Genomic DNA, 24,955 nt, shown 5'->3' with positions numbered 1-24,955 from the left:
TCCTGCCTCTCGTGCTGAGCTGTTTCCTAGCAGCAGTGCAGAGCAGGGCGAGCTGTGGGTCCTTGTCTTCTGTTGCACTCTCCGTTTTTAGGACCAGAGGTGCAGAAAAAAATCAGGTTTGTAAGTCGTGCTCAGGGGAATGTATAGGCATACGTGAATAAGCAGAAGAAACAGATGGTTGACCCTTGCGTGTCAGTTCCAGAAGTCTTGGAGATCTTCTGACTACGAAAACATTAACTCAGAAGGGGCGTCCTGACGAATTCCCAAATAGAATTTTTAGCTAATAAGGCCTGAGTTCTACTTGTCCTCAGGGTGAGGTTTTCTTTTACTTTGCAGTTATTTTCAAGAACTTCTCCTTGAGGCTTCCTGACCACAAAGTGTGTTCAGCAGCCATTGTAAGCGTCCCTTGCCCCATTTGGTTGCTCAGACTTGATCTGCGGTGGGAGTTCGCTCCTGAAGCCTCACGTGCTGTGTTCCACGGCTCACCTGCGCCTCTCTGCTGCCCAGGGGGGTGGCGCTGCTCTCCGTTGTGCCGAGCATCTGACCCTTCCTCCCTCGCCGGCCGGCCCAGCAGAGCACGCTTCTGACTGCCACCATAGTTGGGGCAGGCCTTGTGGCTCGCCCACGGCATTCGGAAGTCGTTGCTTGACTTGCTCGACTAACACGACAGTTCCTGAGGGTGGCCGCGGCTGCTGCTTACTCATACCCCCACCCCCGTCAGTGTGCTGAGCTCGATGTCTTTCAGCACAGCGTCGCAAATGCTGTTGGCCTGGGAGATGATGTCCGGTCCTTCCCCACAGTGTCACTGTCCACGGGCCACTTTGCGAAATCATCCAGGTCAGGGTGTTCCGTGCATCACTGAGAAGCCCCAGCTCAGCCTTCAGAGTCCTTGTTAGCGGGCCGCGCTGAGGATGTGGCGTGGAGTGGTGTGTTCTTGTGACTTCGTATGGGGCCTTCACGACCTTTGCTAAGTCCTGGTACTACAGCACGGCCCCCTCTGATGAGCAGCAGAGACTCGCGCTTTGGGGGAAAGAGCTCCCCTCCTTTCTTCCCAGGGATTTGGATGTTTCTCCAAATGTTTGGAGAGGGGCCGCGGAGAGGCGCATGTGAGCCGTGGAACACAGCAGGTGCAGGGGGCTTGCACTACCCCGGGTCGGGGGATTTAGACTTAACACGGAGAACATGGACCTCTCTTTTGCAGTGTAACCCTTGCCAAACTTCCAGCTTGCTTGCTTGCTTGCTTGCTTTGTCGTCAGCATCGAGCACCTGAAAGGGAAAGTGCCCGTCTGAGTGGAGTGTGTGGCCGCGTGTGTGGGGCTGGCGCGGTCAGCGGTGGGCCCCGAGTCATGCTGCTGTGCTCATGAGCAGCTGCTGTCTCTGTTCCAGCCCAGGTACCCGTCCCTGGTTACGTCCCCGCACGCTGAGGGCAGCGCTCTCGCTTTGTAGTCCTGTCTCACCGTGCATTGGGCAGACCAAGGCGAAGGGGGGAAGAGGTGCTTTGGGTGGTGTGTGTTTCTCACGTAGCACACGTAGCACACGGTGGCACATAGGACAGGCTCAGGATTATGGACTTGTCGCCACGAAGGAGAGGGCACCTTTCCACGACTGGTGGTCACGCAGCAGACTGTCACGTGCACGCCTGAAGACACCACGCGGGCTGGGGACTGTCCTCTTACTGCTGTCGGGAGAGTCTAGCGGAGCTCTGCTTTCAGCAGTTTGTACGATGAGAACGGTGGACGGACAGGTGAATGTCTGTGGGATTTAGTTCGATTTTTCCAAATGAACAGTGTAATAAGGATTTTTAAAAGTTGTAGATCACGTGCTGTCCTGCCACAGAGACTCATTACGCCGTGGGCATTGGTGTCTCCCCTCGTGGTCCCGCTGTGCTGTCAGCTCTGTCTCTGAACACATACGGTCTGTCTGCTGTCACAGCTCAAGCTGTGTGGAGTTGCAGAAGCCACGTACGTTAGAGGTCATTTGTCACGTTTACAAGAACACCAGCGTGGAAGTTTGCGTGCAGCCCGTGTCATGTCAGTGTCCACCTGTAGACAGGACCCTGCTGCAGTGTGATGTGCTTGTGTCTCGAGGCCCTTCTCTTGGAAATTCATGGTGAAATTTGACCAGAACTGCTGGATTTCACCGAAAATTTTAAGACGCCTATCATGAATAGGTTATCTAAAGTTTATAAGACTTTGTGTATTAGAATTCAGGAGATATTTCCCCACAGAAACAACTTTAGGTTTCCTAGGTTTGTTTATTTAAAGTCATTTAGTTAAATATTACATATTTACGGTGGCTAACTTTAGAAGATAGAATTGTTAGAATATTAGTAATTAAGGAATAAAATCAAAATTGAATAAGAGAAGTGTTTTTAGCTTGTCTGTCAGTATTTGAATTAAAGCAGATTTACTGGGCACGATTGGTATCTCTCTGCACCCAAGCCACTCTCCTGTGTTCTCTCTTCTTTCACGACCGGGACACTGTCTTCTTACATGTCCTTTGTGAGCACGTGAAGAACAGTGCAGCCTTGGCCGTTGTCGTACTGTGAGATTTTAGGAGGCACAGTGATCTACCACAGGAATAGATGTTTTCTGGCTTTGTCAATACTTATGCTTAAAATTGTTGGAAAACAGGGGTGCCTGGGTGGCACAGCGGTTAAGCGTCTGCCTTCGGCTCAGGGCGTGATCCTGGCGTTATGGGATCGAGCCCCACATCAGGCTCTTCCTCTATGAGCCTGCTTCTTCTTCTCCCACTCCCCCTGCTTGTGTTCCCTCTCTCACTGGCTGTCTCTGTCTGTCGAATAAATAAATTAAAAAAAAAAAATCTTAAAAAAAATTGTTGGAAAACATGTTTTTTATCCTCAGTACCTTGATTTTGAATGTATTGTAAGTAAGTTTGAGCTCCAGCCGGGTTTAGCAAACATCCCTGTATTCAGCCGTGAAGAGACATTTACTCTGCTCCGTTTGTAAATGTCGCCGTCAGCGCTGCTGTTCCTGGGAGACCTGGGGGTTCCTGGGAGAGGTGGGCCTGGGGGATCAGGTGGCTTTGAGTTCCCTCCTTAGGCCTTGACTGTGTCCCCGAATCTCTGAGACCCTTGTTGGCCACCCTCTGTTTCAGCCTCCCTTCACAAATAAGCCAGTGGGAATGAAGGGCGGGCAGGACCTAGTGAGAGGATTTGCTTTGTCCTGTGTCCTCTGTCAGTTTGTTTGTCACTGGGGCATTTGCCATGGGACGCTGCTCGTTATAGGCGCCCAGAGAATTAAGTTTGTTGAATCGAGTCACGTGGAATATGGAAATGTTAGGCTATGAAATTGGCTCTGTAAGTTGTTTTCAGAGATGGTCTGGAATCTCAAATTCTGTGAGGGCAGGGGCCCTGTCTTTGTCCCCTTGCACACCCCACGCAGTGCCTGCCGCCTGGCAGGGGCTTTGGAAATGTGCCGTTCTGTGTGTCAGAAGTACGTGTCACTGCTCTCCTGACCTGCCGTGCGCACGCTTGTGACAGCTACGCCAGGGATGCCAGATGGGGGGTGTTTACATTGCTGTGTGATAGACGGTGATGCTTCCGTGCCAGCCGCCCTCCCTTGATCATCAGGGAGTGTCCACGATTCTGTCTCTTACACACGTGGTTTAATCCCGACTCGTGTGCCTTGTGGAGGGAGGACATTGCCCTTTGTGCCTCTCTTCATAGTGACAGCGGGAGGCTGAGGGCCCTTGAGAAGGAAATACGCTGAGTTCTCTAATGAGGGGCAGCCTCTGCTCCAGCCAGAAGGGCAGATGCCCCGAGCTCCTGTTTCTGGCTTTATGGATCCATCGTTGTTGTGCCTGTGGTTTCTGACCATTTTCCTTTATCTTGAGTGAGACAGGAAATGCAGTGATCTGGCTGCAGCAAGAAACGGTCGTCTAGTCGGACGACTTCCTCCAAATGTGTAATACGGGCTTGTCTCTAATCACAGCACCTAGGCCGTTGGGGTTTCCTGAGTCCGTGCTCATGGTACCAGGACAGGTACTTCAGCTGTGCTAACTGAGCTCGTTAAGCCGATGGCCTGCGGACGGTGATTTCCGGTTGCTGAAGTTGGGTAGCATCGTGGAGTGTCAGCCGTGGAGTTCAGGTGGAGCATAGCTCGTGACGTCTTGGACCTGTGGATTTACACGCCATCAGCAGGGGGGTGCTGTGCTGTCGACTCCTAAAGGAGAGTGTCCCTTGTGTAATCTCCTTGCGTGGGCTGTGCAGGTGATCCGGGGTAGTGGTGGTCTGTCCTTGACATTCTGCTGTCCCCTTTGCTGGAAGGGGGTCAGACATTTCTGCAGTGATGGGCTTTCCAGCGGGCCTCTGGTCTGGGCGGCCTCGCTGGCCTCTCTGGCTGGGGTCGTGGCCTCAGATCTCCTACGGGTCGGTCTGGAGGTGGTGGCAGAGGCGGCCTCTTTCATTCGTCAGGTACAGACTTACCCATCTGTTGGCTGCAGTCCTCGCCGGGCAGGCAGCCAGCTGTTCGCGTGGCAGTAAACGTGGTGCGGGCATGGGCAGAAGTGCTGGAAGTGGCATCCTGCTGTCCCCTTCTTTTCGGGACCTGGCTGTGATTTCTCAGCGTCCAGACAGAGGGCTGAGGACTGAGGGAACTGAGCTGCTACCTTCCTGCTGCAGAGCTGGTTCGTCTCAGATTCCGGCAGCTCAAGTAGCCCGTCCTTCCTCCTCCACTGCTTGGGTGCTCTCTGTGCCCACGTTTCAGTGAGGTGCAGGGTGCCTTCGTCCTGTCCTGTAATGAACCTGCGGCGGCGGTGACCCGTGGACCCTGTCCCCGTAGCCCCTGGTGTCTTGGGCCTGTGGGGTGGGGGTGGGGTAGCCAGAAGGGAAGTCAGGAGACACCCCTGCTGTCGTCCCGGGAGTTAGCAGGTCCTCCTCCTCCGTGCAGCCCCCCGAGCCAGCATGTGGCCAGCACATTGTTCCCTTCAGAGAATGGGCGGTTTTAGTGTTTGCAGCGGAGACTTTAATTCATATAAGTACATTCATATAAGCTTGGAAAATTTATCTTCAATTTCTTCTTGCCTTTTCTTACAGTGAGAAATGTGAGGTTTTACAATATAATGCAAGGGAAGCTCAAGATGCAGAAAAGGTAAGAAATAGGCTGAAAAGTTTAAATTACTGAATTTGATTCATATATAAAGTTCTTAGAAATCAGATAACCAGTTCAGCTCCTACTGGGGGAACCAGTGTTAGAAATGTCTGTATTTCATAAGCTAAGAGCAGCCCATTACACTCCCCTGGGCATGAGATTTTGATTTTGATTTGAATAATTCAGTTTCTAGGATCTTAAAATTGTAGAAGGTACATTAGTAAGTGCATTTTGTAGAATTCAAGTTAATCTCCATGCAATTTTCAAGAGAACTTAATGAGTAATAGCCAAAAAAAATTGAGAAAGAATAATGCAGGAACATTTGCCTTCCCAAATACAAAACCCCTGCGAAAGCGTGGTGATGAAAGCACTGTGGTGTTAATGCAGGGATCGGTATGTGGCGTAACAGAGCAGCACGCAGAGTGGAGAAACAGGTGCGTGTGTGACCCGACTCTGAAAGATAAGAAAAAACGGAGTAGAAGAAAACAGGTTATTTCTTAGATGGTGTTGAGGCAGTGGACCATCCGTTACACAGAAAGTCCCGTATTTCATGTATTAATCATAAATTCCTAAAGAGCAGAACCAAAGGTATGAAAATTCTGGAAGAAGATGCTGGTTTTCTGATGCAGGGCTGAGGCCTAGGTGGTGATGGGAAACAGCGCTGCGGAGTTGACTGCTTGGCCGGCAGCCCAGTGCGGAGGACGAGAAAGCTACGCAGGAAGGTCTTTCCCACTCTGCACACTCACTCTCGGAGGACTGGGGGCCGTGTCCCCGTCCGGCTCCGGCACGGTTCTGAGGACAGCATGCGGCCCATTCCTCCCGGACTGATGACATTCCGCGTGCTTTGGTTTCTGTGGTGTGGGCGTGTCTTGTGTCTAGGCTATTTTCACACCTTGACAGACTGTTCAGACGCTCTGCGTCTGAGAAGAAGAATGCATTTGCTCTGTAAGACCATGTTGTGTTCTGAGTTCATACTCAAATCTTGCAGGTTAGGAGAGGGCCCTGAGTTTGGTGTGTCTAGGGATAGAATGCACGCGAAAAGACACCCCCTCTGGGAGGTCAGACTGCAGGCTGCATGGGTGTGGGGCTGGAAACAGGTTATTGGAGCTCTCTAGGAAATGTATTAATTTTCTTGTTCTCTTGCTGCTTTCAGTGGCGAGGTCTCGTGTTCTAGAATGAAGTCCCTGGAGAGGAAATGAGTAGTCTGTCACTAACACTGGTTCCCCCAGTCTTGATTCTTTTTTTGTCCCGCGCTGCTGCTCACAGCCTCACACGCAATTTCTACACCACCCATGTGTCAGCCGGGCTGGGCGCCCACAGTGAGGGTCAGCGCCCCTCGCCGACCCCAGCGTCTGCTGGGCTGGGTGCCCATCAGAGGGTCAGTGCTCAATCCCGTTTCCTCACTGAAGGCCATCTGTCCGACTTCCTTTTTTTTTGGCTTCTGTGGTGATTGTTCCTGCTAGATAGTTATGGCTTATACTGTATTAAAATGTTATCTCATTTGATTTCCAAAATGGGACTCTGCATTAAATTGGAATTGTCTCTGTCTCAGGTGGTAGAAGATATTGAATACCTCGAGTACAACAAAGGACCGTGGCTCAAGCAGAATGACCGTACTCTTCACCATCTGCGGATGCTGTAAGTTCCGGCCAGACAGGACGGGGGGCTGGGATTTTGAGTGCGGTCCCTGGCCTGCTGGAGGAATTTAGAGAATTTTGAAGGAATTCTATTTCAAGTTAGGTGTTAACAGTACCACCAATAATGAGGTGTATTTCCTGTTCCCTTCAAAAGGCTTTTGCATTCTCTGGTCTGACAATTAATTAATTGATTGCCAATATTAATTCAGCAGATATTTTGCTTCCACCCTGAGCTGAGCACTGTTCCAGATTTAGAGGATTTAGAATCAGATAAAACTGCTTTCATCTCCTCTGGGCCCTTTGTCCTCCAGCCCCCGAGCCCAGGATGGTGGGGAGATGGCTGTAAATCCTGCTGCTTGTTCGCCTGTCGAACAGGGTCCCGACTCTCACAAACACACAACACAGTGCTTTCTCCAGCTAGTGCCTTGATGTCCTTCAGGGGACCGTTCACTGTTCCGTCAGGCCGGCTGTGTCAAGACAGTGAATGTCTTGTGCATGGAGCCTTTGTCACACCTCCTGGGCCATGAAATGAGTCCCTTGGTCAGGCCGCCTCATGCCAGTGGCCGTGTGTGTGAGTGCCCTGGGGCTGCCGTGACAAGCGGCCACACACCGGGGGTGCTGAAAACAGCACCCTAGCCTCCTAGTTCTGGAGTCCAGAAGTCTGAAGTCAAGGTGTTGTCAGGGCTGCCATGCTCTTCAGGTTCTGGGAAGAATGCTTCCTGCCTCTTCCAGCTCCCGGTGGCTGCTGGTAATCCTCAGCCTTCCTCGGCCTGTGGCTTTGTCACTCCCACTCTGCCTCTGTCCTCACAGGGCATTCTTCCCTGCGTGTCTGTGTCTCTGTCTACATTTCTCTCGTTATAAGTTCACCAGTCATGGGATTAGGACTCAGCCAGTCCCCTGTGGTCACATCTTAACTTCTCTCTGCAAAGACCCTGTTTCCAAATAAGATCCCATTCACAGGTTCCAAGTGGACATGAATTTTGGGGGGGACACTGTTCAACCCAGTACGCCATGTGTTTTGAGGGGCCCTGAGCTCGGGACCTCACTGGAAGGGCTCAGGAGTCACAGCAGGTGGTTGTGCTCATGGCTGTGGTTCTCACAGGGAATCAGCAGGGATACACAGCCGGTCAGTGAGGGGAACGACACAGCACATCTGGAGCAGTCCACGCGTGGGCGTTCGATGCCCTCCCCCCCACGGATGTGCCAAGTGCGCTACTTTGACATGAGAAAAGCAGTAATGCAAGGGCTTGGGCAGGGTTTCTGCCCACGGAGCCCATCAGACACTTGGTGCCCAGAGTTTTTACTGGGTGCTGGTCATGTTGGCACCTTCTGCCTTAGCAGCTGCTCAAGTTCTGACCTCCAGAAAGAAGGCAGGTGTTCCCCATAAATCCCCTTGTACCCTGGTGCCCAGTGGTGCGCAAACAGCCCGCAGACGCCAGCGAGGGAGACCACAGTCTGTTCAGGACCGTGGAAGGGCATTCCACGTGCACGGGAGCTGGGCTTCTGACAGACGTCTGGGGCAGGAAGGCAGCTCGGAACCCAGGAAGTGGACGTTTCCCGTGAGCGTCAGTAGCTGCCGCTCCATGAAGGGTGGGAGCCCACGTCACTGACTTCCCTTCGTCCACAGCCACGAGCCGTGCCAGAGCCTGGCATCAGCCTCTGCTCTGCCATGCTGGACACAGTGGCTGGGCCGCAACCGTTTTGAGGAGCACCAGTCTGAGTGTTGAGCCCATGGATAGCCTCCGTCCTGCCTGGTGACCGCTTTGCCTGTCAGCCCGGTGGATCAGCTCTGGCAGAGCCGGGCCCCGAGTGCCAGAGCTTCCCCTGTGCTCTGGGGAGTTTGCTAGCTCACGGTGTTTCTCTGGATAACTGAAACGCTCGTTTTCTGTGCTGGGATGCAGCCTAACATCAGCATATACAGAGTCCATATATTTCAGTTATTTCTCATGTTGAACCTATTGATTTAGTTACTAGAAAGTAAGACCTAAAATTTTAGTCATTTTTAGCAGTTTTTGTTTTATGCTTAAGATGGAAGAAATAGCGGCTCATGGGGAAGATCCTACAGTTGTGGGGATGGGGGAGGGCTGTGAGTGGCCTCTGAAGGCGTGGCCTAGTGCTCCGTGGCAATTGGTGCTTCTAACGGGGTGGAGGGCTGTGGGCAGGGGCTGGGCGAGTGGGGATGTGCCTTGGGCGTGTGGACGTTCTCTGATGGTTGCTCTGTCTTCGCAGTGACGGGAAGTGGGCCATCAGCCACAGGTGGCAGTGGGGTGGGGGGGTTGGAGGTCTGAGGAGGGAGGAAGGGAGGAAAGGTGGAAAGTGTTGTCTAGGCGTCGGATGGGGAGGACGGGCCGGGAAGGTTGCTTTGGACAGCGGGGCAGGGCGGTGGGCCTGACGCCCCGTGGAGGGAGCGCTTTCCTGCTGCTGCGGCTGCCCGAGTGCCGGCAGGGAGGAGGCAGAGCTCTGGATTCGAACAGGATCGGCGAGTAGGAGAATGTACAGAAGCCAGCGAGTGTGACGGTGAGAGAGTTGATGTGGGTGAGGCGGGGTGGGGAATGCAGAAAAGGTGGTGGAACCCAGTGGATTAGAGGTCGGAGCCGCACCCGCTCACCTCACAGGGTGGGATCCGTCACCCGTGGTTCCAGCACACGGCCCGTGATTTTGCTTCTCGTCGGGAGTAAAAGGCGAGTGCACACTGGGTGAGGGCGTGTGGACACAACTCTCCATGTGTGAAATCTGTCCTCCGGAAAGCGCACACTAGCCTGCGAGCTTGACTGTCTTCTGTAAGTCCTAGACAGACCATGTAGTTCGAACAAAAAGCTGAGAGAAACTTGTGATTTTGATACCAAAGAAAAGTGTTTGCTTTACTTTGCGTTTTATAAACACTGAACTTCAAACAGTTTATGTTTTTATTGCCCATTTATTTGTCCTTTGTGAATTTTCTCTTTGCATTTATTGATCTTTTTAAAAAAACAGCTTTTTGTTTCCTTGAATTTCTCTATTTTTCTGTTTTCAGTCTGATTTCTGCTCTAGTTTTTATTATTATTTTTCAGAGGCTAGATGCTCGATTTTGATCTTCACACATGCCGTCAGTGCTGTCGTCATCCCTCCCATTTAATCGCACTCATGATCTGAGAACGAGCTCCTGTGATGTCAGCTCGTTGGCACGGGCGCGGGTGCTCTGCGTGGTCAGGCGTGCTTTCCATCTAGATTTCACATTCCGCTCGAGCGTGAGAAGAATGCGCATCCTGCCGTTGAATGGAACGTTCTGTTGGCGTCGCGGGTGGGAGTGTTCAGCTCATCCACGTCCCCCCCGGCTTCTCTGCCTGTGGGCTGTGTCCACAAGGGAGGGGTGGTGAGGTCTCCAGCCACAGGAGCACGTGGCCCTTTCTCCACTGACTTGTGTTTTCGCCTCATGTACTTTGATGCTCTGCTGTTTGGTGTTTGGGGTTGTTATGTCTTTGTGGAGAACTGACCCCTTCCTCACGACAGAATGCCCCGCTGTGTCCTGATGATTGTTCCATCGTGCAGTCTGTCACGTCTGAATGGGTTGTCTGTTCTGGCTTTGGTTCGCGTAGGCGTCTTCCTCCATCCCTTTCCTTTGAACCTGAGTCTCTGTTTACTGTGGGTGTCTTGTAGCCAGCATAGATTTGAGTCCCGTGTTTTTATCTGTTCTGACAGTCTCTCTGTCTTAATTGCTGTGTTTGGACAGTTTACATTTAAAAGGAATGTTGGTGTGTGTGGATGATCGTTTACTGTGTCAGTCACGGTTTTCCGTTTGTTGCATTTGTTCTTTGTTTTCTTCTCCTCCTTTTTCCTGCCTTCTCTGGTTGTGCCTGAGCTTTCTGCATGATTCCATTTTCTTCTCTCCTAGCAGAGCAGTTGCACTTCTCACAGTGCGGTTGTCGTGGCTGCGGGGCTCCCGGGCTTCACGTGCAGCTCATCTCAGTCCACGTTCCGATGGCCCTGCCGCCTCCCAGGTGGTGCAGGGACCTCAGAGCAGAGTGTCCCATTTCCTCCCTTCGTCTGAGCGCTGACATCTGTCAGAGTGTCGCTGCTCTTCTTCCGGGACAAGTGGTTGATTTGCAGGGATGTTTTCTTGTTGTTGTAAGGACAGGACTGATGACTTTCAAGCTCTTGTTGGAGCTGAATTCTGAACCTTGCTGGAGACCCCGTAGCCCTTCTTGGTCGGAAGCCTCGAGGTGTTGGCCTCAATCACAGTTACAGGGTCAGCACTGCATCCAGAAGGTGTTCCAGAAACGTTTCCCAATGCCACAGCACTCCTGCCTGGTGGGAGCTCCTCTCATTTTACAGCTGGGGAAGCCACAGCTTAGGAACGCTAACCCGCACAGTGTAGAAGGGCCATCATGACCCTCCCTGGGGTCCAGCGTGCAAACTGTGCTGCCTCCTCTCCTCTCGGCGGCCCAGGCTTGCATCCTGGTGGGCTCGTCACCTCATCCTCCAGCTGCCATGTGGCCAGGACCCTCCTTTCCCGGCCGGCCTCCTTACCTGCACACCCTGAGAAACACACTAAGGTCCGTGTGTTTGTCCCCAGTGCTTTCTCTCCCTCTTCTCTTCTTTCTTGACGTCTGCTGCCTTTGGGCTTTGATCCTCTCCTTCTTGATCTTTATCCTGCTGTTAGTTCTTTCTTCCTACTGCTTGTCCCGTGTGCACACACCCACCAGGCTAATTTTCACAAAAATGTCACAGTGGCCCCGTTTTCCCTTCACTTTGGATCCTTCGTGGCCTGCCTTTGTTTAGTCATGAATCCAAATTTCATTTCTGGGAAGTAATTCACAGTCCTGATCATCTGGTTCTCTCTCTTCCTGAATCTGTTCCCTCCCCCACCCACCCAGTAATTATCTTAAAAATCCTCGCTTATGTCTAAGCCTGGCTGTAGTCGCCCTTTCTCCTCTGAATACCCTCTCTTCACTTGGCCTGGCTTTATATGTGATTCTTGTTTGTGTCTGTGACTGTTGAACACAGACAAGAGGCAGCGTGGGACAAGGTGGCTGTCCTCGAGCCCCGCCGTTCCACTGAGGCCAGGTGCTGGGCCAAGGCCTGGTGACTCGTTTACCGATGACAGGGCTGTGTTCTAAGCACAGTCTGGAACGTGTGCTCATTTGATCCCGGACTGTCCTAAGATCATCACTGTAGCGACGACGGGGCTGTGTTCTAAGCACAGTCTGGAACGTGTGTTCATTTGATCCCGGACTGTCCTAAGATCATCACTGTAGCGATGACGGGGCTGTGTTCTAAGCACAGTCTGGAACGTGTATTCATTTGATCCCGGACTGTCCTAAGATCATCACTGTAGCGATGACGGGGCTGTGTTCTAAGCACAGTCTGGAACGTGTGCTCATTTGATCCCGGACTGTGCTAAGATCATCACTGTAGCGCTGACGGGGCTGTGTTCTAAGCACAGTCTGGAACGTGTGCTCATTTGATCCCGGACTGTCCTAAGATCATCACTGTAGCGACGACGGGGCTGTGTTCTAAGCACAGTCTGGAACGTGTGCTCATTTGATCCCGGACTGTCCTAAGATCATCACTGTAGCGATGACGGGGCTGTGTTCTAAGCACAGTCTGGAACGTGTGTTCATTTGATCCCGGACTGTCCTAAGATCATCACTGTAGCGATGACGGGGCTGTGTTCTAAGCACAGTCTGGAACGTGTGTTCATTTGATCCCGGACTGTCCTAAGATCATCACTGTAGCGATGACGGGGCTGTGTTCTAAGCACAGTCTGGAACGTGTGTTCATTTGATCCCGGACTGTGCTAAGATCATCACTGTAGCGCTGACGGGGCTGTGTTCTAAGCACAGTCTGGAACGTGTGCTCATTTGATCCCGGACTGTGCTAAGATCATCACTGTAGCGCTGACGGGGCTGTGTTCTAAGCACAGTCTGGAACTTGTGCTCATTTGATCCCGGACTGTGCTAAGATCATCACTGTAGCGCTGACGGGGCTGTGTTCTAAGCACAGTCTGGAACGTGTGCTCATTTGATCCCGGACTGTGCTAAGATCATGATTGTAGTAGTTACTTAGATGTGTTGTTGTTGGAGCGCAGAGAAGGAGTAAATAATTCCCTTGAAGTTTGTAGATGAGAGCATTCAGTTCACTGTTTTATTTTCCTGTAAATGGTCTGTCCACTCCTCCTCCTGGTCCATTGCTCCCCTGCCCCTGCGCCCCGGATGTTTCATAACAGTGTGCAACGGTAATTTTGTTTATTTTCACGTGAGTGTCATTTCTTAATTTGGGGGACTCAAATGAAAATTATGACCAGTTTTGTGGGATAATTACTATAAACATGGCATTTGCCAGTTATACTCATTTTGTCTAGAACCTGACCAAATTACTGGTTTAGAGCACTTATGCTCCATCTCAGTGAGGTCTGCCGGCGTGTAATTATGTGTGTGTGCGCTTATGACTGTATGTGTCAGCCTGCATAGCATTTTGGGTTCCTGTGCAAACTCTGTAACTTACAGGCTGGCGCCCGCCTTGGCCCCTCTCATTCCTGGGCTGGTGACTCTGGTCACCAGGCAGGGCTCCACGTGTGCAGGCTCTGAGCCCCTTCCTCCTGCTTCCCAGAGCCTGGGCTGCCCTCCCGCTCACCGTTTTTGCTTTGTCACGGAGGCTTCTGTTTCCTTGACTCTGGGACAAGGTCATTGTAGTAGGAAATCCCAGGGCTGCAAAGTCAGTGGGGTACGAGTTTGGTATCAGAGTGTCGTGTTCAAACAGAACTTTGCAGTTCAGGACAAGCTAACAGGCTGTGGACATGTTTTAGGAGCGAGGGTAGACATTCTGCTCAGTGGGAACCAGTGTGAGCCATGAAACACAATTTACTGTTTTTCTGTCTTTTCCTGCTTCTTTTAGAATATGTGGCGTACTGCCTCGTGTTGTAAACCAGGCTCCGCTACCTCATCTTCTCGTTCGAGTGCTTTGGCTCATGATGTTAAGAGGATATATTATTCTCAGCCAGTATTTGAATTCTCTTCAATTAGACTAAGTGCTTTGTGAACAGAATGTTTTCTTTCTCTGCTTTTTGCTCCCTGGGTCATAAAATGCTTCCCGTTATCTCTGTTCCTTACTTATCTTCAGTCTAGAGTGAATCGAGTTGAGGGAAGGTTACGACTTGTGGCGTTCAAGGAGACAAGACGCCGTAGGCTCATCCCAGCATTCACCGCCTAAGCTCACGGTGACGCATTGACAGAACAAGGTGTCGACAGTTGCAGCAGATGACTTTTTTAATGTTTAGAAGCAGTTGGAAGCACGTTTGTTGAAAGAGACACTGTGCTGGGGGGGGGGGTCTCGTGGAAACGGTACTTCAGCCGGACGAGGCATAGATGGCACTGTTGCTCTGTGTTGCACACCAGCCTCCAGGCCAAGTTCTTTCAGATTTTTCAGAATTTTGTAGGTTTTTCAAACTATTGAGAAAACCAAATCATACTCCACCTTGATATCTGTTAACATTTAAAAACACTGATTTTCACTTTTAGTGGAAATTGTTTATTGTGAGATAATTTTAAAAATTATCTTTATAAAATAATAAGAATAATTCTATTTGTTAAAAATAAAGAGATGTGTGTTTATGCATTACCTGCGCCTGCTTACAAAGATCTGTCGTGTGCACAGCTTACTAGGAGGGCTGAGAACGAGCCCTGTCGTTGGAGTGTGTCCATCGTAGCCAGTTGTGTGATTGTGGACGTCCGCAGAGATGCACCTGGGGAGACAGACGGTTCCCCGGGCCCATTTCCTTGGGTGATATTTGTTGCCAGATGGTGCGTCCATGTCGGAGTGACACAGTTTGTACCGGTGGCATGCGGGATGTGTCTTTTCCCGCTCTCCGCTCTCGTTCAACCTGCGGCAGGTTCTCCGTGCACCGCGGTCGGCGGCGGGAGGGGCCCGAGGAGCGCCAGCCCGGGATCGGATCGGGGCGTTCTGACTGCGGCTGCCAGGGGGCACTGGCCTTGGGTACATGGGTCTGGACTCCTTATCACAAAGTAGCTGAAAGCCAGATGCATTTAAAGAACTTCCATTTGGGCCGTTACAAACAGAAACGTTTTCTGCCATTAAAACTCATTAATGGGAAAGTGGTCATTTAAAGTAATTATTTGCTTTGTTTTGAGCCCTTAAGAAAGGAGAATTTATTTAAATGTTTCTTTCTAAAAGCCCCAAAAATGCTTTTCATCTTCAAGTGTAGTGGTCATATTCAGACTAAATTTAATTTGAAATAAGCAGTTATAACACAGTATAAATATTTTACTGTTCAGCAAAATAAAATGGTGAAACAAGGAGCATATCCTATGGTTGGCATTTGTCGGTGCCAATCAGGGCAGAGCATGAGACCTTTCCAGGCGAGGGTGCGCCCGGCCATCCTGTGTGGGCCTGCCCCAGCCCGTGCCCCTGACTTCCCCGGGGCCCTTCTGCTCCTGGAGTCTTTGCAGCAGGGCAGCAGGACACTGCGTGGTGAATGTAGAGGGACTGGAGTTACGTGCTGCCTTTCCCTCAAGATTCATGGACTTTGCACGTTGTAATGAGGGCTCGCTCTGTGCTCGGCACTGCTGTGGACGGCGTGGGGTGTCGTTTTTCTTTGGTGCTATTCCTGTGTCTAAAGCACAGTGTGGCTCCTTTTTCATGTCTTCCGAACCTCATCCTTTCTGAAGCATGGTCCTCTGTGCTGCCCAGGCTTTGGCAGGCTCTCCCGCACGTTCTGAAGGTCACTTCAGAAAAGCAGCCGCACACAGACCTCATGGTCTTTGGGATGAGGGTTTGCGTCTAGAAGACCACCTGGGGATGAAGGGCATTTATTTGGATGCACTTTTAAAAAAAAAAAATCAGCCTTATAGCTGATGTTGTTATATTTGTTTTGATGGTTTAGTGTGGTCATTGTCTGTCTTATTTTGTAGGGTTCAGAACAAGCTGGAGGTGCTCAATTACACAACCATCCCTGTCTATCTCCCAGAAGTCACCATCGGAGCTCACCAGAGTGACCGCATCTTCCAGAAATTCACCGAGGTGAGGTTTTGAAGTCAGGTGAGCTGTCTGCTGTGGCCCCTGTGACTGGCACCAAGGTCATGCCCCCAAAAAGGGGCTTTTGCTGTTTTTTGCCTGTTTGTTTTAGTAAGTGAGCTTCCTTTTCGTTGAAGTAATTCTCCCTTTTTCCCCTCGCCGTCCCGTCTAACGCTGGTGCAGCTCCTCCCTCGGCAGGGCCGCGTGCCGTGAGCTGCCCCGGGGAGACGTGCGCGGGCAGCCTTCTTTGTCAGCGTGTTATCGTGATAGGGACACGCAGTCTGTTCTCTGGGTCTCGTCTGCATTTCTTCAATGTCGAATTGTACTTGGGTATTGCCTTACTCCTTATGGTACGTCCATCCATAAAGAATGAAGGCGTGCGTTTCTGCAGGTGGGAGAGCGCAGGGGCAGGGGCCGCAGAGGGCAGGGGGCGCGGAGCCGGGGCAGGAAGAGGCAGAGCTCAGGAGGCTCCGACTGTGTTACTGGTCTTCTCTGATTTCCGTACCTTTTTAGTGGATTACTTGTTTTCAGAGCTGTTTGTGGAGAGTCATTTCAGGCAGAATCCCATGAGCTTGGAGGACACTTAGAGGGTGTTGCAGAAGCCTAGAGACGAGGGAGACACTTCTCTGGGAATTGTGACATCAGCGGAAGACTAAGGGCACGATGCATTTCTACCTCGACTGTGGTTGGGGTTTGTTATCGGTAACGTGTGAAAGGATTGCGTTTCAGTAAGGTCACCAGGCTGAGCAGCCAGCGTTTCACTGCATTGAAACCCTGTGTGTTTCGCGTGGCTCTCCTTCCCTGGTGCTGGCACGGTACAGTCGCTCAGCAGCACGTGCGGCTGGCATGTTGGCGCGTCCCTTCTTTCTGACGCTGTTGGCGTGCAAGCGCGTGGCGCTCTGCAGCACGCTGGTGGCTGTGGTGGCTGTGGTGTCTGAGGACTGGGCTGGCTCCTCCCTGCCTCTGGTGCCTCGTTTGCACCAACATCCTCCTGAGCCCCGTGCACAAGTGGCCTCGTTTTGTCCTGTCATCACAGATCCCACCTCCGTCCAGGCAGCCACCATGATGCCTGGAGTGGCGCTGTGGCTTCTTCCTCTGGCTCCCTTGTGTCCAGCCTGCTTGCATGCGAAACCTGTTGGCTCGCCCTTCTGGCGCTGCCACCTCTTCCCCCGCTGGGACCCTGGCCAGCCCTGGGACGCGGGCGCTCTGGCTTCCCTGGAGCCGCCTCCTCACCGCAGCCCCGAGGGCGTCTGCCGCTGTCTCCCCGAAGTTGTTTCTCGGTCCGTAGCACTGGTGCTGCGGGCTGTAAGGTGGTGTGCACACAGGGAATTTAAAGACAGATAAATATTCAGTTACCTCGTGGGAAATTTTTGCCCTTTTAAATTTTTAAACAAGTCATCTGATTATGTCAGTGTGTTGATTTACTGGATATAGGGTTTTGAACGTCTCTTGTGTTGGAGGACCTCACTTTTAAGCAAGGAAACAGTAGGCTGCGAGCTCAGAAACTTTGGAACCATGGTACGTGGTGACGATTAATAACTTTTTCCAATGCTCTCTCTTGTTTATGATGAGTGGGGCTGGCTTTCCACCTGTGTTTCTGATACAGTGTTTCCTCCCTAAACCTGTTGGGTTTTTCTAAATGTAAGCAAGGGATTTGGCGCGCAGCTGTGACCCGAGTGGGGAGGGGGCCTCAGATGAGCCGAGTGGCCGAGCTCTGCTCGCTGCAGGTTCCGTGGGCACCAGGCCCTTTCATCGGGTCCTCCCACACATCCACTGCCTTTGTTCATCAGTTCAGTTACTCTTTCCATGGAATGCTTTCTGAGTGCGCACCAGGGCCCACACTTGTCCTAGACGCTGGGGACATGGCTCCCCTCATGGGGTGTACGTCAGAGTGGAAGGAAACAGTAAAACAGGGAACGTGTTGGGTGATGGTGACAGGTGCTGTGGAGAAAATTCAGTCCCCAGAAGACGGCAGGGCAGAGCCTGGTGACGTGGAGGCTGGATTTGGAAAGCCTTTGGTTGTGCTCCTGGAGCCCTGGAGAGCTGCGAGAGGTGACGGGAACAGGTGGGGCGTGGGGGAAAGGCCTGGGCGGGGAGACGGGCAGGGACAGAGGTGAAGCACAGCACTGGCAGCACGTCACACATGCAGGGAGGAGCCTGGGCCAGTGTGAGGGCTCTGTGGAGTGGAGGGAGGCTGTGTGTGACATACCTCGTAATGGGAACATTCTGGTTTCTGACCTCACACTGGATTGAACAGGGGCATGCACGGAGGCAGGGAGGCCAGTTAGGAGGCCAAGGGGTAGTAGGAGTTTGGACCACGGTGGTCATCACAGAAGGTTCAAGAAGTGGTCAGATTGTGGGTACAACCAATGGAGTGTGTTGAAACTTTGTAGTGGAAGAGAGAAAAAAGTAAGCTGTTTGGGGGCGCCTGGGTGGCACAGCGGTTAGGCGTCTGCCTTCGGTTCAGGGCGTGATCCCGGCGTTACAGGATCGAGCCCCACGTCAGGCTCTTCTGCTGTGAGCCTCCTTCTTCCTCTCCCACTCCCCCTGCTTGTGTTCCCTCTCTCGCTGGCTGTCTCTATCTCTGTCGAATAAATAAAATAAAATCTTAAAAAAAAAAAAAAAAAAGTAAGCTGTTTGCTGGGATTTGGCCTCAGGAACCAGAACTCGAGTTGGACCTGGCAGGTGTTGCAAGACGTAGAGATACAATTTTCGGAGAAGGGTGAAGAATTTGTTGGACGTGTTTGAGATGCTTATGATACCCATGAAGAGGTGTTGAATAGGTGGTTACATGCGGTGATTTGGGGTTTGCAGGTAAGTGGGGCTCATCAGCGTGTGAGTGATGTTTGGTGTCACGGTGCTGGTTGAGGTCACCGGTGGTGAGGACAGGTAGAGACAGGAGGAGCGTGCGGTCAAGAGGTTGAGGGGACAGCAGAGAACCAGACCACATCACTGTCTTCAGGGAGCGTGCATTCGAGTGTGTGTTTATTTCAGTCATTGCTTTTACAAGTGGGGGATGGGTGGTACCTCTAGGAATTTTTTCTCTTGATGGAAGTCTGTTAGTGAAGTGTAGCTTTGCATATATTTCTTTGTGTCTAAGCAGGAAAGAGTGAGCTGGATTATCCCAGGAGAGTAGGACTGGTCCCCAGAGCACTCGAGACTCTCATCATCCTGCGTGGGGATCGGCTGGGGGCTGTGCCCGACTCTCGAGCACGGGTGGGGCATGTGCAACAGCCAGACAGGTCCAGGCGTGGCTCCTCCGTGGTGGAACAGGCTGCCACGCCATGGAGGGTGTCCTTGCACTGGGTGGGACCTTCAGGTGGCCCTGCTCAGAGCAGGTAAACTCCCAGCTGACCCCCAGCCATCGTAATGACAATTGCGGACACACAGGGACTATTAGAATTACCTCTGTATGGAAAGTGGACATTTAAAAGTCCCAGCATGTAAAAAGAAAAAGTGCATGCTGGCGAGTCCTGACAGCTCTGTTTCTCTCTAATCTGTATACTGCCTTTTCTTCCCCTTGCCTTGATGGGTCTCGAGGTCACGGGTGAGTAGAAGGTGCAGCAGTGGCCTCCCCGTCTGCTTCCTGCCCTCACGGAAGAACTGCTCAGTAATTCACCAGCAGGGGTTGTGTCTGCTGTGGGTTAACGTAGATGTTCTTTCTTAAGAACTTAAGGAAGCTGCATTTTATTAGTAGTTGAATTTTGGTCATGTGTGGGTATTGAGTCTTATCACGTGTCTGCCCTGGTTGATTTTTTCTCCTTTTTCTGTTGGTGTGCTCAGTTATATCGGTAGATTTTCGACTGTGAGGCCAACGCGATTTCACGGACTAAGTCCCACTGTTGTGTGCATTATCCTCTTCATGTGTGGCTGACCCTAGTTCGCATTTTTAATTTAGGGTTTTTGTACCTATATTCTTGAGAGACTGCATGATAATTTCCCTTTCTTGTGACGTGCTCCTGAGAGGGATCGTATTGTCTGCGTCATGCTGACATCAACACCGAGTTGAGGCGGGACCGTCATCTCTGCTCTCTGGGAGAGTTGGTGTAAGATGAGTGTCACAGCTTCCTTCAGTGTGACAGAGATTGGCTGGTGGGGCTCCACTGGAATATTCTACAGTGTGGATTCAGTTTCTTTAATAGATATGGAATATTCAGTATTCTGTCCCTCCTTGGGAAACCTGTATTATCAGGGAATTTGCTCGTCCCCATTGCATTTAAATTTTCTGATTTCTTACATGGAGCAGTTTAAAATGTCCCCTTTTATTCTTTTAACTCAGTTGGGCCTGAGGGTCCCCGTCCTCATCCCTGCGGCTGGTCCTGGCGTTGCCCTCCTCCTTTGCCCTTGGAAGGAGCTGGTCATTCAAGGACCTGTCTGGTGTCATGTGTTACACATTCTGGTTCACTGATGACCGCTCTTGATTTTTTCTCTTTATTTGCTGTTCTTCAGACATCTTCAGATGAACAGGTACGTCGTTGACTTTCCATCCCGTCTTGCTCTTGTACAGATGCATTTAAGGCCGGACACGTTGCCCTCCAGATTTGGCTTAATCTCATAAGTCTGGATATTGGGTTTTCCTTACTCAGCTCAGAATATTTTCTAATTTTAATCTGATTTCTGTTTTGACCAATATGCTAATTTGAATTATACTGGATAATTTAAAAGCAGTTGGGATCTTTCTAATTATCTTTTTGTTACTGATTTCTGGCTTAATTCTACTCTAATCAGAAACATACTTTGTATAATTTCAGTCCTTGGATGTGATTGAGACTGGTGTCGCACTGCCCGTCCTGCCGCCCCTGCCCCAGCACCGCCCAGGGTCCGCTGCGAGCGCGTGCTCTCTCGTGCCTGCGCGTTCACTTGGTTGTGTCGCCGCGGACTCCCGGGTCCTCTCTTTCACCCGCATGCCGTATTTACCTCTGGCTCCTGGGCCCTGGCGACTCTGAGCTTGCGGCAGCACCTCCAGTCCCAGGGTAGCGCAGCAGGGCTTGGCCTCCTCGTCCCCCACTCGTGGGCTTCTCACACGGCGAGGGGCCTGGTGCCTACGGCCTTGGGGTACGTGCTTCCTGGGGTAGCCAGTGTGTGACCCGTTTCACATGATGCGCGTGCGTCACAGGAAGCACCTATGTCCCAGCCCCTGCCGGCGCCCCCGCCATGCGTATCTGTACTTTTGTCTCTGCTCTGCTTGGGGTTCCTAACGTTCTTTGGCTGACATTCGTCTCAGTTTCCAAAAAGACTTGCTAGGACCTGTTCAGTGTGGCCTGCACCCCTCTCCGAGTGCTCCCCTTCTTGGGCCCCTGTCAGCCACGTGGGCCTTTGGACGTGTTCTGTTCCTTGGTGCTCTTCTGTGTGTTTCCATCCTGTGTCTCCGTGAGCTGCAGCCGGCCACGTTCTTCTCATGGGGTTTCCAAGGTGCTAGTCTGCCCAGCTCTTTCTCATCTGCTCCTACACCTGCCTTTCCTTGTTTCCATGTTTAATTGTAATCCTAGCCCTATTTGATTCTAGAATTTCCATTTTTTAAAAATTTATTTATTTGACAGAGAAAGACAGCGAGAGAGGGAACACAGGCAGAACGAGAGGGAGAAGCGGCCTCCTGCTGAGCAAGGAGCCCGATGCAGGACTCGATCCCAGGACCCTGGCATCTTGACCTGAACCGAAGGCAGATGCTTAACTCCTGAGCCACCCTGGCGCCCCTAGAATTTCCATTTTTTATTATGTCGAGTTACCCGCTGAGATTATCTTGTCCCCTGATTCCTTGAGCGCATTGTTCGCAGAGTTACCTGGTTCTGCACCGTCTGGACCTCTTTTCAATCCATTTGAATTGCCCAGCTCTCCCTCAGTCCTTTCACGGTTGGTCATTCAGTCCTGTTCTTCCGTGTGCCTTGTTTTTCTTTCCTTTAAGTGCCAGTCATCGTAAAGATGGATGGACGCCCTGGATGGCGTTCTCTTACCTTGAGAGGACGTGGGTGCTGTCCTCTGGCAGGCACTGAACTTTCAGCAGGTTGCCGGAGTCCCTCCACCGACCGAGCCACCTGATGCCCGGCATCAGTTTGTGAGGTCTGCTGTGCTTGCTCTGTGCCCTCCCTGAGGAGGGCACGCTCAGCGGGGCCCCGCTCTGTGGTGGGTCCTGACCTGCCCTTCTGTCTCTACTGGCCTCTCCCCTGCAGATCCTTGGGCTCCCAGCTACCCCTGCAGGAGTGGGCAGGCCCTGGGGGGGGGGGGGCCTTGCAGGGACCAGGCAGCTCCCCTCTTCTGCTTTCCTCCCTGGGACCTGGAACCCCCCTGCCTTGGTGCCTTTGCACAGGTGTTTTCCACAAGGTGCCCGTCTCTCCTGGTGGCTCCGGAGGGGCGTGTCGTCTGCACCGGTCCCCCAGGGGCTGAGTATGTTAGCCATTTTAACCACAGACATGCTGGGGGGATTTGGCAGTTTTCCATCATTATTGTGTTCTGTGTGTTGATGGCTTATTTTTAATTCGTGAGCATCAAGAGAACCTACTCTATTGGACTTAACAATTTTAATTAAATGTTTAGAAATGCTGAAATTTTTAATTAATTTTTAAAATTTCCAAGTAGTAAAAAAAGAATTTAAAAAATGTCTAAGCATTTTAAAGAAGCACTTTTAGAACAGTGTTAGATTTGCAGGGAAGTTGTGAAGCTGCTGGAGAATTCTCGTGCACCCCGCACCCCATTTCCCATGGTGACGTCTTATGTGAGTGCCGTGTATTGTGGCAGGGGACGGACCAGCATCTGTCCAGTACTGGTCACTAGAATCCATACCATATTTGATGTTCTTAGCTTTCCTAATGCCCTGTTTCTGTTCAGGACCCTATCCAGGGATCACGTGACACGGAGTTGTCACATCTCCAAAAGCTCCATTTGGCTGTGACTGTCACATTTCCTTGTGTTTGGTCCTTATGACAGTTTTAAGGAGGACGGTCAGGTATTCATGGACTGTCCCTCAGGTGGTGTTTGTCTGACGTTTTTGTCAGGATTAGCCTGGGTTTGTGTTTTCGGAGAGGTGAAGCTCTGTCCCCATCACATCTTGGACCGCGCACACACCATGTCACCGCTGGTGTCGGCCTTGATCCCCTGGCTGCGGCCGTGCAAGTGACCATGTGTACCGTGGGCTTTAAGGTGCCTGCTGCGTGGGAATTGTGTGAACCTTTAGAGGAATGCTGATGTTTTTAAAGGAAATTCGGTTGCTTGATATTAAAAAAAAAAATGATAAGGGCACCTAGGTGGCTCAGTTGGTTAAGCGACTGCCTTCGGCTCAGGTCATGATCTCAGGGTCTTGGGATCGAGACCCTCGTAGGGCTCTCTGCTCAGCGGGGAGTCTGCTTCTCCCTCTCCCTCTGCCTGCCGCTCCCCCTGCTTGTGGTCACTCACTCTCTGTCAAAATAAATAAATAAATAAAATCTTTAAAAAAATAACAAATTGAAATTAGATAGAATGTAAATAACCATTTGTCCTCGTTCTTGGAATATTCTCTTTGGACATTCATTGTTACCAAGTGTTCCTCTGGAGAGCACGTGGTGGGGGATGTAGGGATGAGCGACGAAGCCCTTGAGCTGATCCCACACGCAGCTGCTGCGGAGCTGGGGGATCTGTAGCTCCTGGCAGAGGGGTCCCAGGCCGCGCTGCAGCACTTCCGTCCAGAAATGCTCGACGGAGCAGCAGGTATGGCTGCCCTGTGTCCGGGACACCTGACATGCTGGGCTCCACGGGTGAGTGGTGTGGGGACGTTTCAGAGAATTGCTTCTTTCAAGAGGAGGAGTTGTTCAGTGTTGGAGCAGAGGGCATTCTGTGGCTACTTATGTCCCGGAACAAGTGGGTTGGGGGCACCTTAATGGCAGGGACGCTCAGAAGACCACTACCCTGCTAGGCTGTTTCTCAGTTTCTAGGGAAAAAAAAGTTTTTAAAGTTGAAAATGTGTTTTAGCCAAACTCCACCAACAGCGTGAGAAGTTTCTATAAACCTGACTCATGTAATAAAGGTAATAAAATTACTAAAGTCACACCTCCTAATGTCCCGAGGAACTTAAAATGTGCTTGCAGCGCGCTTATGGAGACACTTAGAAGCGGAGGGCGGTGCCATGCGTGCTCTAATACACCCATTACGTAGTGTGCATATTTTATAGTCGACACTGAACTTGCTGGCACTTGTGGTTGGGAATTATTGGAGAGCACTTCTGATTCTTGGAAGCAGGAGCAGTGCGCTGACCTTTTGTTTTTAATTAAGTGTTACAGTCTCCCTTTCTCTTTCAGGATCTTTCTTCACCTTCTGTCTTTGCTGTTTTGGGTTGGGGGTTTAAATGTCTTTTTTATTTACACCAGTGCTTTCCGAATCTTGTGGTTGGGATATTCCTTCTTGCTTATATTTTCAATGGCTTCTCTTTCTTTAAGCATCTCAAATATAGTCCCTTCTCTTCTGTATCTGGTAATACCAGGTTTGGAGGACAATCAGACTTTGTCATTTATTGTTTTCTCTGATTCTTACCTATGATGGCTTAGTCCCTTCTGTGTTTTGGAGACTCTGGACACTAAGTTCATGCTTTGTGGGCCTCTATCCATGGGCACTTAGTGAGAGTCCCTCCTATATACAGGATGCCCTGTTAGGTTTGAATTCAGAGAAACAACGATGGTCTTTTGGGGTGAGTATGCCCCAAACATTTCATTCACTGGGCATCCAGCATTGCTAGCTTTGGCTGTCCTGCTCCCGTAAGGACTGTTTGCTGCTGCCAGCCTCGAGTCTCATAACAAACAGGGGCTCCAGGCCCCAGAGGTGGTGAGACTGGAACCCCCACACCCGTGCGAGGATAGACTGTGGCCATGAATTCCCAAGATGGCCGCTGAAGTCTCCTTGCAGGCCGGGCGCTCTCTTCCCTTCTGCCTTCCACGGAGGGTACTGCCCTCCAGGAGCTGTGTGTTTGAAAGGAAGCCCCTCCCTGTGCTCCACCTTGCATGGACCGGCTGCTTTGCCTTCTGTGTCCCGGCAGCTCTTCCCACGTCCCCAGGGCCGCCGAGGCTTCAGCTCGCCACTCTGGTGTTCAACCTGCTCTTCATTTCTAGCCCCTTGTGATTTCTTGCAGAGCTCAGCAATGCATCTAAAAGCATTTCTAGAGGTTTTATATCAAGAGCTTTTTCACGGCTTTGGGGCTGATGTTTTGCTGGAAATGGAAAGCCCCTCTGTTTTTCTTTA

The 24,955-nt window shown here is 51.3% G+C and overlaps 1 protein-coding gene across 2 annotated transcripts in view; it reads left to right on the top strand.

Annotated features, from left to right (window-relative positions):
• Positions 1-24,955, top strand: part of NDUFA10 (NADH:ubiquinone oxidoreductase subunit A10) — a 53,048-nt gene that overhangs the window by 12,583 nt on the left and 15,510 nt on the right. For both annotated transcript variants that reach the window (XM_045793964.2, XM_045793965.2), the window contains exons 7-9: positions 5,057-5,111; positions 6,664-6,749; positions 15,655-15,763. In XM_045793964.2, the coding sequence (XP_045649920.1) occupies positions 5,057-5,111; positions 6,664-6,749; positions 15,655-15,763 (250 nt within the window). The remainder of the gene's footprint in view (positions 1-5,056; positions 5,112-6,663; positions 6,750-15,654; positions 15,764-24,955) is intronic.

This window comes from Ursus americanus, chromosome 1 (genome assembly GCF_024610735.1).
Source record: "Ursus americanus isolate L20-20 chromosome 1, mUrsAme1.1.p, whole genome shotgun sequence".
Classification (NCBI taxonomy): Eukaryota; Metazoa; Chordata; class Mammalia; order Carnivora; family Ursidae; genus Ursus; species Ursus americanus.
The sequence above is the reverse complement of the archived record's forward strand: the minus strand, read 5'-3'. Positions and strand labels throughout refer to the sequence as shown.